At 42.1% G+C, this 18,245-nt stretch overlaps 1 protein-coding gene across 3 annotated transcripts in view; it reads right to left on the bottom strand.

Moving 5' to 3' along the window:
- PPP4R1 (protein phosphatase 4 regulatory subunit 1) overlaps positions 1 to 18,245 on the bottom strand; it is a 689,987-nt gene that overhangs the window by 538,495 nt on the left and 133,247 nt on the right. For all 3 annotated transcript variants that reach the window (XM_069216574.1, XM_069216564.1, XM_069216553.1), the window contains exon 4: positions 4,935 to 5,041. In XM_069216574.1, the coding sequence (XP_069072675.1) occupies positions 4,935 to 5,041 (107 nt within the window). The remainder of the gene's footprint in view (positions 1 to 4,934; positions 5,042 to 18,245) is intronic.

Genomic DNA, 18,245 nt, shown 5'->3' with positions numbered 1-18,245 from the left:
CCTTTTGCGCAGCATCTCCACGACAACCCCCGTGTTTCTGGCGTTAGGTTTGGGGGAGATCACCACCTCGTTAGTCTGTACGCGGATGATGTGATTCTTACCCTCGCGGAGCCCATGGACTCCCTGCCTGCCCTTATGGCGTCCATTAGTGAGTTCAGTCTGGTATCTGGGTTTAGGGTGAATATGCAGAAATCGCAGGTCCTCAGTCTGTCTACCACCCCGGAGCATGAAGAAACCTTAGGGGCCAGATATCCTTTTATATGGTCGACGTCGCATGTATCTTATTTGGGTATCGAACTAGCGACCACAGCGGCGAAGACGGCGAGCTTGAATTATGCTACATTAGTTTGTGAGGTGCTGCGGGTTATGGGGAATTGGGGGAAATATAAACTCTCCTGGATGGGTAGGGCTTCGGCGGTGAATATGACCGTGCTGCAGCGTATACTCTATGTGTTCCAGGCGCTCCCTCTGACCCCTCGGTCTCGGACGATTGCGACCCTCCAGTCTGCTGTTCTGAAATTAATCTGGGATGGACGGCCGGCCCGCCTCCCGAGGAATGTCCTATATCGCCCCAAGGGAGAGGGGGGACAGGCTGTACCCTGCCTCTTGCGCTACTTCCAAGCTGCTCAGCTGCGCTTTCTTTTGGAGTGGAGTCGGCCGCTTACTGAGAAACACTGGTGTTTCATGGATCAGGCGGTGGCAGGGTCCCACATTTGGAAGGAGCCTTAGCTCCGATGCCGGCATAGGGCGCAGGGGCTATACACCTCCCCGATCACGGGAGCGACGCTTCGTGTATGGGATATGGTGGCGCGTTGGCTGGGGTTGACGACGTTCCCATCCCCTATGACACCAATTTGCGCGAACCATGACTTTGCGCCCGGTCAGCAGGTAGAGAATTTTCGCCGCTGGTATGGTGGGGGCTGCAAAAGGGTGGGAAGCCTTTTTGATGAGAATGGGGTGATTCCTTTTGATCAGATACGGGAGACGTACGGATTGACCGAGACGGATAGACTGTTGTATTATCAAGTGCGGCACTGGGCCCTCAAGCCGGCGAACAGGGCTTTGATAGGCCACTTACCCAGTCTGAGAAATGGATAATGACAAAGAAGGATGATAAACGGGTGGTATCGGAGCTTTATCGATGCTTACAGAGTGTGGAGCGTCCGCCTAAGTCTAAAGGACAGCAGAGATGGGAGAGGGAGCTGGGGAGGGAGCTTACGGAGGAGGACTGGGACAACATATATTATAGAACACATCACACGGTCTATAATGCTGCAGGGATGGGAGAGGGGTGCAGCATCTTGGAGGGGGAAGTGCAGTTCTTTTCTTGTTCCTTTTGTATTTTGCGTTTAGCTCTGAGAGACTTGACTGTTGTGCTTTGACCATCTGTATATAAGCGGGACCGGACAAGGGGAGGAAGTTCCCCCCCGGCCGCAGAACAGTGACCTTGTGACACAGCCCTTAAATGTGAAGATTTGGGACTGTTGATATAGCAATGGTCGAAATATGTAGCGGTTTTGATACAGAGCTCTGTACTGTTTTGTATGCTAAATACCAATAAACAGATTTGATCCATAAAACATTGTTTCACTCCTCTCTATACTTAGAATATCATGATTTCCTAGCGACCCAGCACTGTAAACTCGCCTCATAAGAAAATTAGCAGCAATCAGCAGGTTAAAGTGTCCATGTGCAAACAATACACACCATGAAATTTCACGAGTCCGATATTATAACTGTACCACAAAGAAGCACCAAGGATACAGATGAAGAAGCAAAATGTGCCACACCGCTAAATCTAATGCAGTGTTCCCTCTTTGGAAAAGGCAATTTTAACATCTTATCCTATAGCCCAACCACATCCAGCTTAATGCGACTAGGAACACATAATCGGGTTGGCGTACTACCAAATAGATTGTCCCTACCAATCATATATTAATAACAGTCCTAATACACAGTGTATAAATTAAGAACTTTCAAACCATACACATTTACATTACTGAAGATAGCAACATTATTAGACAGTAAAAGTGCAAGGGTAATAAAGTGCCTAGAATGAGCCCTCGGAGTGCCCTCCCAATTCAAAGTGCTTGGGTAATAAGGTGCTTAGGCTTGACCCTATAAATAGATTGCTAGAAATAGCATTTTTTATACAATGAAAGTGCTACCTTAATAATACACCTAGAGTAAAGCCTCTGAAGTATCCCAATATAAAGTGCTAAGATGCTAGTTCATCCTGGACTAGGGCATCCAATGGAACTCATACAGTCGTACATCTTTTCACCTTGCCTACCCCCGGCATATACTTCTTCAGACATACTCGTCATTTTACATTTCTCTAACCAAATCTTAAAAGTTGGAACCATAGCTGTCTGCCAGCATTATAATACCAAAGATCTAGCTACTGCTAGAGATGCAGCAATAAAATATTGACAATGGATACCAAACCAGGAGGTTGAACTACATGCCCCAAAATGGTCTAGTTTTGCTTTGGGCTTGATTATAACTTGTAAACATTTGCTCATATTTTCAAAAACCTCCTCCCAAAATTGCGACACTTTAGGGGCAGGAAAAAAACTATGCAACCAATCCCCTTTGTCATTCTATAGCACTTATTTGGGATGGACGGAAACATTTCATGTATTACCAATGGAGTATAACATGCCATCCACCTTGCTAAAAAGCTCATTCTCTTAATAATTAGCTACTAAGGGATTTATAACCTAGGATAGAAATATGCTTCCGCTCGGACTGAGACCCGGCATCCTACCTCCTGCTCTATATTACTAAAATCTTCCCCAATTGAAGAAGTGTGTTTCCGAAGAGACCTATACCAGTTCCCAATCCCCGTCAATTGCATTTTAAAGCATAGTTTTATCAGGCCCTCAGTAGGCTGATTAATTTCTTGCAAGTGGCTAGTCATAAAAACTCTAATCTGCACAAAACTTTCCAGAGCTTGTGGCACTCAGCACCTAAGCGTTGTTGGGCGTCTTCCCAGGTCATCATTCTACCAAACTCCCCACCAGCCCCACCCCAATGCCTCCCCTTTCTCCCCCCCCCCACCAAACCACACCCCCTGAAATAAAAGTCCAGCACTTGGTACCCTTCATTCCGTATTTGAGACAGCCAATCGTAACGCCTGGAAATCCTGCAGCCTTAATAAACAGTGGCACGAAGGGACTTGGCATGCTCTAGACAAACTCTTTACTACCCAATTCATTCCATTATCACCTTCTATCTTGTTCTCTTCTCCAATCTTGCCATCATTAAAAACACGGGAAGACTGGCTTCAAAATCCTGCACCATTTTTTCCAAAAAAGTCTTCTGGCTTACCCAGTCTAACCATAATATCCAAATATGCAGCCTGGTAATACATAAAGAAATCAGGCAAAGAAAGTCCACCCTGTTCTTTATCGAGCGGAAGGATTGAATAGTTTACCCTTGAATGTATAACCTTCCATAAAAACTTAATTATAAGAGAGTCTAACTTCTTAAGAACAAGCCCCATTGACTAACTGGAAGATTTGTGAACAAAAACAGAGGCAAAATGGACATTTTCATATATGAATCTCTCCATTTTATCGTGAGACGCATGAGCGACCATCTAGTCAGAAGTCCTCTCACCTTCTCTATCATCTTTATGTAATTCATTTTAAACAAGTCTGCATAATTATTGGTCATCTAAACCCTAAGATAGCGAATTGGACGCATACTATTATACAGCTCTACTAAACCGAAAGGAAAAGTGGATGGCTGTATTAAAAGGAAGAGAATCTGTTTTGCCTTGATTGACCTTATAGCCACCTAACTTGGCATAATCTTGAATAATGTTTAAGGCCCCTTTGACGTTTGCCCTCTCTGCTTTAAGTACAGGACCATTTCGCCTGCAAACAATTTGAGCTCTGACATGCCTTGAAGTGGGGGGACGATAGTCTCTGCACCATGTAATATAGCCTTTGAAGACTGGTCTTCTGACAACTGCCCAACGATTTGATTCACCAAATTCGCATGCCCTGCTAGCTCCTTCAATGCATTATCTTGAAACTCACTCATCGCTGTCCCCGTAGTCCATAGCAGTTTGCGCGCAAGTATTTTTTGAACATTTGGCGAAAAGCATAATCCTTCTTAGCCGCCCCTGATATGCTTTCAGAACTCGGGCTATTCTGCACTTGCACCTGTATCGGAGGAGCCCCCTCATCTTCTACACAATCCCGGCTACTCCCGCCACCTCCTTCTTGCCACAAGGTAGAGCAGTAGAACCTCATTATTTCAACTTCCTCACAACACCAGGGGGTATATGCTTGCTAAATTATCACCCTTGCCCAGTTGCGCTAGTGTTTCCAAAGACAACGTTGATAGTAGAAGGCTGGAGCTTACTGGAGGCCTTCTCTCTGCAATGCAGAAGATTGTGCTATCCTGTTCTTCACCTTCTGGACCTGGGACGATAAATTGGTGGCTGAGATATTGCTCCTCTCCCCTCCCGGGCTGTGTAGCTGTTGCATATTCCTCAGTGATTCCACCAGAAGAAACGCATTTTGGAAAGAGGAGTGAGGGACAAAATCCAACCTACAAAGCAGAAAGCAGCTTGGAACACTGTGCGGCAAGCCGGGGAAGTAACAGACCCAGCTACCCTCAACCGAGGTGTCGGAGTGATACAGTAATTTAGTAAGCGTACCCCCTGGTGTTGAAGTAAGTCTAAATTGAGACATTCAAGATAAAAATATGCATTAAAAACGGATTTGTATTATGCCTTTATGTTCCCAGATGGCCTTATAATGCCTCCAGTTAACTAAAACAGCTGAACAATAAATATAAAATCCATTTCTGTGTTCCGGAGACATTTAGTCAATGACAAAGGGCAATAATGCACGATTACCAGTTATATACAACAGCACAAAATTTGTTTACCTCAAAGTGAATTCTACATTTCATACCTGAATCATCTGCTAGCCTGTACACCTTCTCCAATACAGCAATACAATCTCTCTCATCCTCTCGAACTTCCTTCAGTGTCTCCAACAAACTTCGGGCAACCATTTGCCTAGTTCATAAGAAATCAAAGACATAACCCAGTTAGAATATACTAGTTTCACTTTTACGTAAAAAAAGAAAAGTTACTTACCAGTAACTTCAGGAAGAATACTTTCCCCAACTACCATGGTTATTGGCACCATCCTTGAAAGGATGATCCTAAAATGCTCAGGCAACATTCTAAATTCATAATGTAGCCAATCCTTTGGTTAACCTGCAGTTAAGCCTGCAGTGATTGAGAAGGGAAACTACTCAAGTAAACAATATTATTTTAGTAAAGCATCCCAGCTTAATATAACCCCCAACATGTTGAAACCAATCACTTAAAAAAGAGCTGTTAGGTGAAGGGGTCGAGTAAAACGTCAAGCAAGTTGCAAACAATTCAGCCAAAATAAGCTTCATTTTACTTCTGGAAGGCGTACAGAACGCACATAAAAAGCTCTAACCGAGGCCTAGAAAGCCACTCATCTTGCACTAATCAGCTGTAATGAGAAAATCATCCTCTAAAGGAGAAGCCTAGTTGGACCTCATAACAATGCATAAAAAAGTATCAAATAAATAACAGAAATCATACAGGCTTCTTGTAAAGCATAACTAACAGTTCACGAAGCATCATGCCGGAGTCTCACACATCTAGTACAGACCTCAGCCTCATTCTGAAATTGCGAACAGTCTAGCTAGCTCAAATGAAAAAAAGGATTTGTAAAAATAAAAAAAAATAAAAGAACTGTGCTCAGATTTACGTGGGATTCTGAAAACTACCTTTAGCAAGTAAGCATGTCACAGTGAAAATAGTGTACAGATTACAGACTCTCAGATACAAATAATGGCAGAGACTTGAGCATCTCAAGTCAAGAGACACAAAACCTGTCTGCTTTTCTAGTTCGGAGGGCCTCAAGAGTAAAGATTCAGCGGAGGGAGTCATTCAGAGTCTACTGGACAAAGAACTCCTTGTACCTGGGATTCTTTTGGTTGACAGAGTAAAGCTAAATTTTCTTCAAAATCTTATTTTGATGGATATTTGAATCAAGACAAGCAAGTGCTACAGAATTCTATGGCAGGACCGGAGGCAAGGATTAGGCTTTTCTTTCCTCACTTTAGTGTCACAGCAGTCTTAAACAGTTCTTAGTAAACTTAAACCACATTTCCCTTGGGTCCATGGAGAAAAAAAAACAACTTGTCCAATCAAACCCTCCAGCACCCTATAAGCACCACTCCAGACTGTCTAGCCTCCTCTTTCTTTGCTGCTCACTGCAACTCGAGATAAGTGCCTTTCTATTTTTACTGTTTTTACTGATAACCAGTTCGCGCCAACACACAGCGGACGGTTTTTGTTTTCAGTGGTGTCCGCTGCGCCCTGGTTGCTAAGCACTGTGCATGCCTAATTGTTATAGTTTCTTTTCAGAGGCGGCTGTGGGAATGGTTTTGCTCCTACGCAGTAACCTTTCGCTTTAGACTGGCTCTAGTGTGCAGTGGTCGTACCTCTAGGTTGCTGCACCCAATACCTGGGTGCCTTAACACCCTGGCGGCCGGCATGTCAGTTTCACGCATTGATTGCAGTGAAGTGCGTAGAGCCGCGGCTGCTCACTGGGGAAGGATTGACTTGGGCTTAATTTTTAAATACTTGTCAGAGCCCTCGCCTGGAGCCAAACCTCCACGACACGGGTAAGATCAACCCTTGTGAGGGCTCTACTGTTGGACACGTCCCAGGCAGCATTATTGCCCAAATAATTAGGGGTCATCCCAGGTCTCTTGTGGCCTACTTATCTGTGGTGCCAGTGGGTCCCCAGGATATATACTTTGGAGCCTTGCCCTTCCACACTGCTCCGTGTATGAAAATATTACTTACACACAAACATATATATATATATATATATATATATATATATATATATATATATATATATATTTTTTTTTTTTTTTTTTTTTCCTAATTTCCCATAACCTTGCCTTACACCGGGGATTTACCTTTGAGTCTGGAGCTACTACAAGTGTTTTACCCTTCCACACTGCTCCGTGTATGAAAATATTACTTACACACAACCTTGCCTTACACCGGGGATTTACCTTTGAGTCTGGAGCTACTACAAGTGTTTTACCTAGTACTGTTCCTGCCACTATGGAGGTCTATGAGGAATCTATCTGATTCCTATTTTGAGGAAGAGGGAGTTACTATCTCCCAATTGATGACCAGTTTTGTCATGTCATGGATGCTTCCATATTTAAAGTGATCACTCAACTGGTGGTGCCCCTGGAGAAGAAAACTGTACAATTACAGGGCAGTGCCTAAAACCCCTTGGTCCAAGGGAAGACACGAATGGCCCCTCGGGCCCACAACCTCGGAGGCAGCCAACCTCAGCCAAATCCGATGCTAAATGTAAGCACATAGAGGATTCAGTAGTGGACATTGACGTCTTTACGTGTCTAAAAAAGGCCTTTATGGACTCTCAAATGCCCTCCTAAATCCGGCATTCCTACCTAGTCCCTCCTCCCCTGCCCTAGGGGACAACGATGACTCCCCTAACGCATTGGATGGGGACATGGATCCCAGAAGACCTTGGCGCACAGCCTCCAAACCTTTTCCAATAGCCAATGGCAGCATCCACCAGTTCATCAGCCCCCAATTCAGATATGCTGGACCCAGATGAACTGTTGCACACCTGCTCAGCGGAATGGTGCTCGGCGCCAAAGGTGGTCTCTTACATGGCAGGCTACGCAAACCCCTAGACAAGGAGGTACACAGTTGTCTACGGGCGGACTGCCCCAGTCCCTCATTGGAGGGTAAAGTGGCCCTTACGCCATAAATTTACACAAAGAGGACTACTTTTCTGACCAAGTTTGTCTGTGATGCCAAAAAAGATATAGACCGCTCCCGGCGGTCATGCCAGGATAAACGTCTGGATGCCGCAGGACCCCTGGCAAAAATCCTGGACATGGCGGAGGACGCCAAGGTGTCTGGGACCCTCATCTCCCCAGAAGCGTTATCAAATTGGGCTCAGAGAGCCATTACTGTCTCATGGAACACCAACTGCACGATCTTCACTGAAAAGAGGAGGTTTCTATTAATCAAAATTGTTTACAAACTTGGGGAGTTTTCCACCTCAGAGGAAGGCACAGGGCAATTTGTTTGGGGAACCATTTGTCCGCGAATTGGTGAAATCTGCAAATACATTTAATTCTCATCGACAAAGCCCAGTTCTCCATTAAGCGTGTTTTTACCCCACATGTTTTTGCAGCGGCCAGTCACTTTAAGGGAAGCGCGAACGGACGAACCTCTCACCCAGCCCCTGCTTGCGGTGCAGACATGACAGTGGCAAGATTCCTCCAGATTCGGAAACTCCTACCTAACAAGACATTTTTCACGTCGTCTAGGTGCCAGAGGTGGTTCCAAGAACACAGGATCCTTCCACAACCCCTAAGGTAAGAATACAGAATTCAGAAGATTTAAGTGTCGGCGGCTTTTAGATTTTCTTTCAGCACAATTGAGAGGTTATCTAATCAGATGTGTTGGTCCTCCAAACCGTCATAGGTTTCCAAATAGAATTTCACGGGGTTCCTGTTCAATCACAGAGGCTAAGACCTGTGAGGTTTCCTCAAGAGCAAGTGTGACTGATAGATCAGGAAATTGCTCAACTCTTGGAGAAATGGGTGATTTGTCAGACCACATTACATTCATTGGGCTTCCTCAGCAATCTTTTCCTAGTGGAAAAGAGGGACGGCAGTCAACGTCCTGTTATCAATCTAAACAACTTCAGTGGCTAGTCTACTGCCACTTCAAGATTGGGGGACTTCATCCCCTCAGAGCCCTTCTACAGATAATCAATTGGATGGTTCGCTTGGACCTAAGGGATCTAACGATTCTGATTTTTCCCTCCCACAGACGGTTCTTACAGTTTCAGTGGGGGTCCCAGATTTACGAGTTCACATCCCTTCCTTTTGGGCTATCTTCCGCTCCTTGGTGTTTCACCAAATTGCTGAAGCCGGTGATGGAACACTTAGGGACGGGGGTGTTCATCTTATTGATTATTTGGACAACATTCTTCTCATGAACCAATGCCTGTCACAGTTGACCCAACACCTTCAATGGACAATCTCCCTTGTAGAGTCTCTGGGGTTTGTAGTGAACAAGAAGAAATCCTCTCTTCTTCCTTCTCAATAGCTGGAATTATTTGATTTCTCATAGACCCAGTGACCCCCACCCTCAGTCTTCCTAGATGCAAAATATCCAAGATACGACACAAGTTAAGGAAAACGTTTTACAAGGCTCAAATTTCATTGCACCAACTTGCAAGAATCCTGTCATCATCTATACAGGCCATCTTTCCTGGTTCACTGCATTTCCAGGAGTTGCAACAACTAAAGATTTCGCATTTTCAGCAGAGTCTCACCTACAATAAGTACGTTCCTCTCCCAGCAGAAGCGAAAGAGAAACTGCAGTGGTGGATCACTCATATGCAAGCCTGGAATGGAAGAGCTATCTCTGGCAACCAACCAGATCTGGTTGGGGAACATCTTGCAGTGAATATTCTACACACAGAACGTGGTCATCCTCAGAGCAATCGCTACACAAACTGTCTGGAACTATTGGCAGATTCCTTCGCAGTCAAGTGTTGGCCCAAGGACAAGGTTTAATGTTGTGTTATCCTCAAGATGGACAATGTAGCAGCAGTCCATTATGCAAACCATCTCTGGGGACACGTTCAAAGACACTTTTTAAACCTGGCCAAAGCGTTCTGGGATTAATGCCTCCAACTCCAGATTTGTGTCAGCAGAACACTGCCTGAGATGCACAACTAAGTGGCAGACTGGCATTCCCGTCATTGAAAGGACACCAGTCTCTGGAAACTTCATCCGGAGGTGTTTCGACAGCTACAGAAACAGTGGGGGTCCCTTTTCCATAGACCTCTTTGCTTCTAGCCTGGACTTCCAACTGGAAGGCTATTACAGTTGGCGCCCAGATCCCCATGCCACAGCAACAGACGCATTTCTTTAAGACTGGAGCACGGAGTCGGGCTATGTGTTCCCTCCGTTTGCGAGATCATGGGACTGTCCATTTCCAAATCTGCTCCAGGATCCTCAGTGCAACCTTCACCCATTAGTCCTCTCAGGCTCTCTGGGTCTCATTGCTAGGTGGATTACAGGCATCTATGGAAGGTCCCAGGACTTTCAAGCAAAGCTGCCTCCCTACTCGCCAAAACTTGGGCGGATAGCACCTCCAAACAATACCACTCCACCTGCTCTAGGTGGTTAGGTTGGGGTGTCCAACGTCAATTGGATCCCGTGAGGGCCGATGTTACTCAGGGCCTGAATTACTTGGCGTCTCTGGCCACCTCGGTGGGTCATGTGCCAGTGGATGCCCATCCAGTCGGTGAACACCCACTGGTCTGTAAAAACTTCTAAGGGGCATATGGCTGTCCAACCCTCCTGCTCCTAGATATTCCACATTGTGGGATGTGAATAAAGTCTTGCATCTCTTTAAATCGTGACCCTTTAACAAATATTTGTCAAGGAAACATAGGTCAGCTAAGTTAGCAACCTTGCTATGTCTAGTTTCCTGAAGCGGAGTTTCGGACATAAGAGTGCTGGATTTAACATGTAGAGTGTTTACTCCTGAAGGGGTTATTTTCCATATTACCCACCGTACTAAAACCAATTCGAGAATGGTTGTGTAATCTTCTTTTCCTAATTTTCCAAAGTTTTGTGTGGTAAAAGCAATTGAAGCTTATGAGGCTATGACGGAGGAGCTTCGACCCTCCAGGAGAACTAAGCTATTGATCGCCCCTACCAAACCGCTCAAAGCGGTATCTTCCCCTTCTATTGTCAGATGGGTTAGATGGGCCCTTTAGGAGCTTGGTATGGATACGTCCCGTTTTGGGACGCCATGGTGTCAACAGCTTTTTCTCTTGAAGCTAGATTAAAGGCATACCCAATGTAGCAGATTTGTCTTCTGATTCTACTCTCAAGAGGTTCTATATTAAGCTGTCTCAAACTTGGCAACTTTGGTGGTGGACGAGCTTTACACTAGCCTAATCCTCACCTCCGGTCCTGCCAAAGGATGAAAAATTCCTAGTTATAGTAACAAAGTTTAATTCTATTAGGGACATGGAGGCGAAGGATTAGCCCCTACCCCTACCCCCCCCCCCCCACCCTTAACGGCATGGTTATGATACCCACCCCCTAGATCTGACTTGATATTTAGTTGAAATGTTCTGTATTTGTTGACATATTCCTAGGTACATGGTATATGTTTGAATTGTTGAATCATTTCTATATGTTTATGTAGAGTTGAATCGGAGGATGGGAAATTTACCCTCTGAATTATTTTTCTCCAACAAATAAAAGTGATCCAGTTCGTCAGTTGCGTTCGCATGAAGAAAGAGGAAGCTAGACAGTCTGCAGTGGTGCTTACATGGCGCTAGAGGATTTGACTGAACAAGTTTTTTCTCCATGGACTCATGGGAAATGTAGTTTAAGTTTACTAAGAAATGTTTAAGGCTGCTGTGACAAAGTGAGGAAAGAAAAGCCTAATCCCTCGTCTCTGTGTCCTTAATAGAAATGAAACTTTCCATACGGTAGCTAGGAAATTTTTCACTCTGAAGCAGAAAAACCACCATGGCTTCAGCATACCTGAAATTAATAACGTGAAATAAAGTGATATAAGTGAATGCAAAAATAACTTCTCTTAGCAGAAAACGCAGCTCGGTACAATAGGACAAGCACAAAAATAGTGCTAAAATCTAGTAGATCGCCCAATATGTGTGACTTTTAAAAAGTACTGTAACACCTTTGCACGCTTGGGTAAAAAGTATGAGGTATAAAAACCACAGTGAAGTTATATAAAAAAAAAAGAAATTACACACTGAGCAGTGTATCCTGGGGAACAAACAGAAGACGTACTTGATTTTACTTCCCAAGCCAAAAAGCAAATAACAAATCTGCATAGGACACAAAACAGAATCACAGCTGATTTTGTGACTCCATTACAATTTGCAAGAGAGTGGCAGAGTAACCTGAACAACAACACACCTAAAACAAGTGGTTGTAAGCCAAAATGGCTTAGCTCAATCTATATTTGAAAAATATGAACACATAACCATCATGTCTCACAGTTTAACAGGTAAGAGGCTGTAGTAATAGTAGTTAGACGATTTGATGATTCTGAATTAAGTTGAGAAACTCAAAGCAAGGTACAAAGACTTATCAATATGTGACATCTTAGGAAAAACTGCCTCATAATTGCTCATGCAGTTTGTTTTAACTGCACTGCCATGCAGAGGAACCAGTTGCGTGTACCAATTCCAATAAAATAGGGTCTTAAAAATAACCTGCGCTCATTTAAAGATGCCGGAAAAACATAAAAGAAAATGCATATTAGTCTTTGTCGTAGAACTGCAGATTCTACAACAATTAACGGGCGCTTTATGCTTCTATAGGTGCTCTCACTTCAAAAGAAATTAATCTAAATTTTATTTGGCGTAATTTAATCTGCATGACAAGGAAGCTTGTTCAAGCAGATATTTTTTTAGCTCTTTGCCACATATGAAACATGTACCAAGTTTGCTTGTTTTTTGGTGGGAAACCATTTGATTAAAGTGTTACATTTTCCATAATGTCTTCGTAAAATTAACCTGAGGTAAGTTCAAATCCCAGATATTTTTCAAATTTAAAGAATGAGTTTAGTAAGAGCACCACAACGTATGAGGTTCCCCAATTTAATCCTTCCAAAGCAGACCTCTAAAAAAATCATACACCGCATTCTCACTATGGTACCAAATACAAATGAACCTAGCATCCGGTGCTAGAGAGTGTCTAAGGAGACAAGACGTCGGCCTCATCTTTTCCTAGGATACGGAACTGGGAAGGGGAAAAAGCAGCGCCAAAAAGTCTACACTGCCCTAAAGCTAGCAAACTCCCCAAGAAAGGCTTCATAACCATAAGTTAATAATGATGGAAGACAATTTGCCCTAATCACATTCAGAAAAGGTGCATCTGATAGACCAGATAATTCTCTAAACAAAAATTAAAAAAATGAGAATTTGTAGGTAGAGGTTTTCAATTTTTGTAGCAGTAAATGGTCCTTCCTTTCCTCATCTAGCCAAATTCAAGATACTTGTATAAGACGTTATACTGGTCGTTAATTGACAGTCCAAATACCACCTTCCAGTTTTTAATCATGTTTTCAGAAATTAAAACATTGTTATAGTTAATGCTGTAATTTTATTCACTTTACATGACACATTAAGTGCAAGAAGCTGATACTGTTGACCATTCCTATACCTACCCAAGAGCACAGTTTCATCAACACACTAAAGAAACTGTGTCAGAGATCCTGTTAGTTTTGGGGGGCTGGAAGGCGAGTCAATGAATGCGCTGTCCTGATCAACCACAAACCGAGAAATGCAGGGGAACCAAAATACATTCCCGCTTAAGCCCCTATTAGAGGCTATTCCTTGAGTGCTGTTCCATTTGATTCTGTGTAAACCATGGTTTTATCACAGATTTAACAGATGGATTGGAATGCCCCATTATTGTAGGTGAATCCATAATATTGCCCCAGCTATTTAAACATGAGCTGATAAAACGGCATTCAAGACGTGGCCAGAGTGCACAGCCTTGTTGACAAGCAAAGACAGAACAACAATATCATCAATGATGCGACTAGAAACCCTGAAACGAGCTTGAAAGAGGGTAAAGGGTTGTTTTCATCAAGCCTTTAGTTCAATATCATCACTGCCAAAGAACATTTGTTGGAAGGAATGCTGAACGATTCAAACATTCACCGACCCAAAGATGCTTGTTTTCAGTCAAGGGAGGTCCTGGCCTGGAAGTTCGGGCTGGGCTGTTCCGATGGGGAGCAGGGTCAAGACTGATTTGCATACAGTGGGTTCAAACTAGAACGGCATGGCAAGCAAAAAATATGATGGATTTAAACCAGATCTGTGACTGGGGGTGAATGTTTGATTTGTTCAGCATTCCATACATCATTTGCTCTACTTGCATTGGACATTTCGATATAGCATGCATTTTCTAGTGGGTGTGTGTTATGAATACGCAGATGAGTTCTTGATAAAAACTTGTATATTCAGGATTAAAAAAAAAGCCCCAACACAAATCCAGATGTATATCTCCAGTTGTTCCTGGCCCTCTCTCCATTGACATCATACTGTTCTACCGGTGTATTACTACAGTATGTTCAGTGGACAACTGACCCCCCCAACAGTCTATTCTTGCAACATTACATTCACCTTCATCACAACACATTACCCTCCTTAAAAAAAAAAAAAAATATATATATATATATATATATATATATATTTCAAAAACAATCTTAATGTACTAAGCTGAAGTTCTCCATCAGAAGCTCTATACTCAACCTAAACATAGTAATTGAAAAAACCTAAACAACTAACGCACAAGTGTGAACACCAGATTGCAGATATAACCACCTTTACACATTGCATTCATAATCTTTCAATTTTTCTGGTCTGATGATTTTCCTTACATATTTACTAACATTATTCTTACTTCCAGACACCTCCCCATTTCCACTGGAAGCAAGTGTAACATCACTGGAAACTTGTGTTGATTCTTTGAATACATTCCTCTCTTGCCATCAGTTACCTCTGGTTCTTCTGTATTGTCACTGATCACCTAATTCCTCAAACAAGTAGCACTCTGCAAATCTTCAGTTATTTTCCCTCTATATGGCGCAAAGCGACTCAAATGCCATACACTGTACCTTCCTCACTTTTAAGCGTGGGTAAAATTTCCCATCACCTTTTCTTTTAAAACCTGGAACCCTCACCCTTAAATAGTCCCCCACTCTTACTTCAACCTTTTTGCACTTATGTTTAGAATCGCAAAATTCTTTGGCTCGGTTCTGTGTAATAGTTATATTCCTTTTGACAGATTCTGATGTTCATCCATTCTTACTAGTCTTCGACATCCAACCCATATTATCCTTTCATAACGGAATCCTACCTCTCATTAACTCAAATGGACTGTAATGTGTGGTATCACTAGGTGTAATTCTATAGGACCACACTGTTCGCTACACTTTTTTCCCATGACAATTTTGCACTCTTTGCCAATTGAATGGGGTTTTTCAAAACTCTGTTAAAATGTTCCATAGCTCCATTACCTGCTGGGTGATAGACAGATGTGGTAGTATGTTTTATCCCATTTCTTTTTAAAAAAATGCTTCAAAATCTCCAGAAATATATTGAGGTACGTTGTTTATTAAGGTAACTTTCCTTAGACATTCTCTCACAAAAATTATATCTAAATATTTTATAATTGCCTGGGAATCAATCTTAGACGTGATATTTATCTCTGGCCATTTTGAAAAGTGACATTAATAACACTATGTACTTGGATTCACTTCTTCATAAACAGGTCCCGTATTATCAAACCAATTTTTTCCCATGGCATCTAAGGACACTTGAGACATAGGTGAGGTTTAAATATTGTTACATATTTTTCAGACTCATTACATAAAACACAATCCCTTACCTTCCTCAAGCCACATCAATCCCCAGCCACCAGTATAACTCCTTAACTCTATTTTCTATTTTAGAAAGCCCTAAATGCCCTTCACAGCAAATATCTAGTAGTTTGTCTAAGTATCTCTGGTGGAATGAGCCTCCCATTACGCAGTACCATGTCATTCTCGAAGGATAATTCGTGTTTTAGTTTCCAAAATATACTTATGTTCCCTACTACCTCATTCTTAGCCAGTCGCCCCCTTCTCCTATCCAAGTACATACTTTTGCCAAAATAGTGTAATCTTTGGTGGCTATAATCCATTCATACCCTTAAATTCCTTGAATACTTTTCTTAATTTCAGCCACACAATAACATTCAATTTAATTTTCAACAGTACACTGTGCAATTAGTGGCAATCTACTCAAAATGTCTGCAATTTTGTTCTTTACTCCAGGAACATATCGTACCTCGTATTTTTAATCTAATAGCTTTAAAGACATCTGTGCAATTCGTGGATATGCCTTAAGAAGTCCACTTATGGTAAGGACTTTCGTAAGTGGCTTATGATCACTATGCACAATCACTTTCATTCCCCAAATGAATGGCCTGTAACCATACACATGCCAAAGTTTCTCATTTAATACCAGAATATCTTTCTTCCGTTTCTATTAGTGAATGAGAAGCAAATGCAATTACACACACTTTACCCAGAGGGTCAATCTGGGTAAGTACTAGCCCTATGCCTCTACTGCTAGCACCAGTTGTAACTGTACATTGAACGTTGGGGTCAAAGCCTTGAAGGGCAGGTGCACTAGTGATATAATTTTTAATTCTCAGAAACGATTCTGGGCACTCCTTTGTCCACTTAACTCCCCTCTTGGTTTTCAATAATTGTTTAATGGGATGCGTCTTGTTGGAGAAATTGTGCACATTCTTAGTGTGAAATTCAGCCAAACCTACAAATGCCCTTACTACTTCTTTACAGGTGGGAGCTGGTTGTTATGGCCTCCACTAATTCTGTTCTGGTCTCAATACTCTTTCCACTAATTTCATGCCCCAAATACGTCACTTTCTTTGTTGCAATCTTGCATTTGGCATACTCTGCTGTTGGACCATTATCACTCAAAATTTGCAGGACTTTCTTTAGTTTGACATCATGTTCGTTTTTTGATTTTCTCATGCTAACAATGTCATCTTGAAAGAAAATCACTTTATACCCTGCCTCTCTAGATTTAAATAAAAAAAACACACATTTTCTGTAACCTAACAAATCAACAAGTTCAAGTGTGAAACTCTTTGGAGAAATATCTAGAGGTTCTAATTTTCTTCCCAACTTTGGTTCAAATTTGTCCAACCATACTGTTTCATTAACTATTGTGTATGGTGAACCCGAATATGCTGTGAGAGACACTGTTACTCCACTGTTAGATAATTCACATTTGGGTTTCTTTCTTTGTGTGTTCATATTTTGAGAGTCAGACGAGTTCCTTACATTAAAAACACACATATTTGTGTTGTCCTCTGAATCAATGGAGTCCGTGTCTGAAGCACTTTCCAATAACTTCATAGCATTTTCTTTCCTTTTCTCCCATGCCCCACTTTACCACACCCAGAGCATTTCTAGTTTCAGGCCGGGCATTTCTTGTCATTCACAAAATGACCTGCAAAACCACATCTGCAGCACTTTACAGTTGACTTGTGTTCTTTTTTTCCATCATAGTTTTGTAAGAACTGTTCTGTTTTATTTTAACTTGTGACACTCCCATAGGTTTCTTTCCACTCCTAATTTTGTTAACTAGTTCTTTTGATTCCATTTTGTCGTCTCTATCCTTTTTTGGCTTCCGAAAGTACAGCTTTTGCACATCTGCCAGTGAGTTCCACATTTTTTTTACTACTTCAATCACCTCTTGTAAGAGGGCTTCTCCTTTTGCCCACTGACAGTATTGTATGGCTGGGTTTTCCGTGTGCGTAACTATTTGGTCCCTAATCATTTCATCATGTAGGGCACCAAATCGACAAGTCTGTGCTAAATTCTTTAATTCTGAGACAGGCTCTTCTATGGATTCCTCCTTTATTTGCTTTCTCTGATAACATTTATATTATCAATCCCCAACACTGTTGATGCATAATAACCGTCAAGATCCTCCAAAGCATTTGCACCCTGTCCATCTTGTCGTGTTTTTTTTCTACGTAATTGCAACTTTGTAATCAAAGTATTTTATTTTTATTTTCAGGTGTAACATTTTCATCCTCATCACATGTGGCAATATAGTAGAGGAAGTATTTCTTCCATTATTGCCATTTTACAGTTGGCATAAATGGCTGAGAAGGAGGTAGTTTAATGCATTGTTTGAAGCCATACAGTTTATTTCCTTAAATTGTCTTGCGCAGAAAACCTCAAAAATATTATAATATGTAGACAGAATAATATATCAATCTTATTTTTTTTATTTTTAAGTTCAGCTCATGTATATTTTTCTCCTTTGTAAGTAGTTTTCACCTAGAATAAAACTTCCTTTTATTTTTTTATTACAAATGGCTGCAGAAGGTTAGCAACGTTCTTCTGAGTGTTACGAGGTATGCACACCAGATTTAAAATGGCCACACTCAATTTACAGAGCTACGCTTTTACAAATACATCACTGGAGCGCATATGCATGACAAGTGAGGCTCAATGATTACAATGAAGCTCTGAGTTCGTGTGCAGCGTGCGTGCAGGATGAGACTGT

Source organism: Pleurodeles waltl, chromosome 2_1 (assembly GCF_031143425.1).
Source record: "Pleurodeles waltl isolate 20211129_DDA chromosome 2_1, aPleWal1.hap1.20221129, whole genome shotgun sequence".
In the NCBI taxonomy this organism is placed as follows: domain Eukaryota; kingdom Metazoa; phylum Chordata; class Amphibia; order Caudata; family Salamandridae; genus Pleurodeles; species Pleurodeles waltl.
This window is presented reverse-complemented; position numbering and strand designations above follow the sequence as displayed.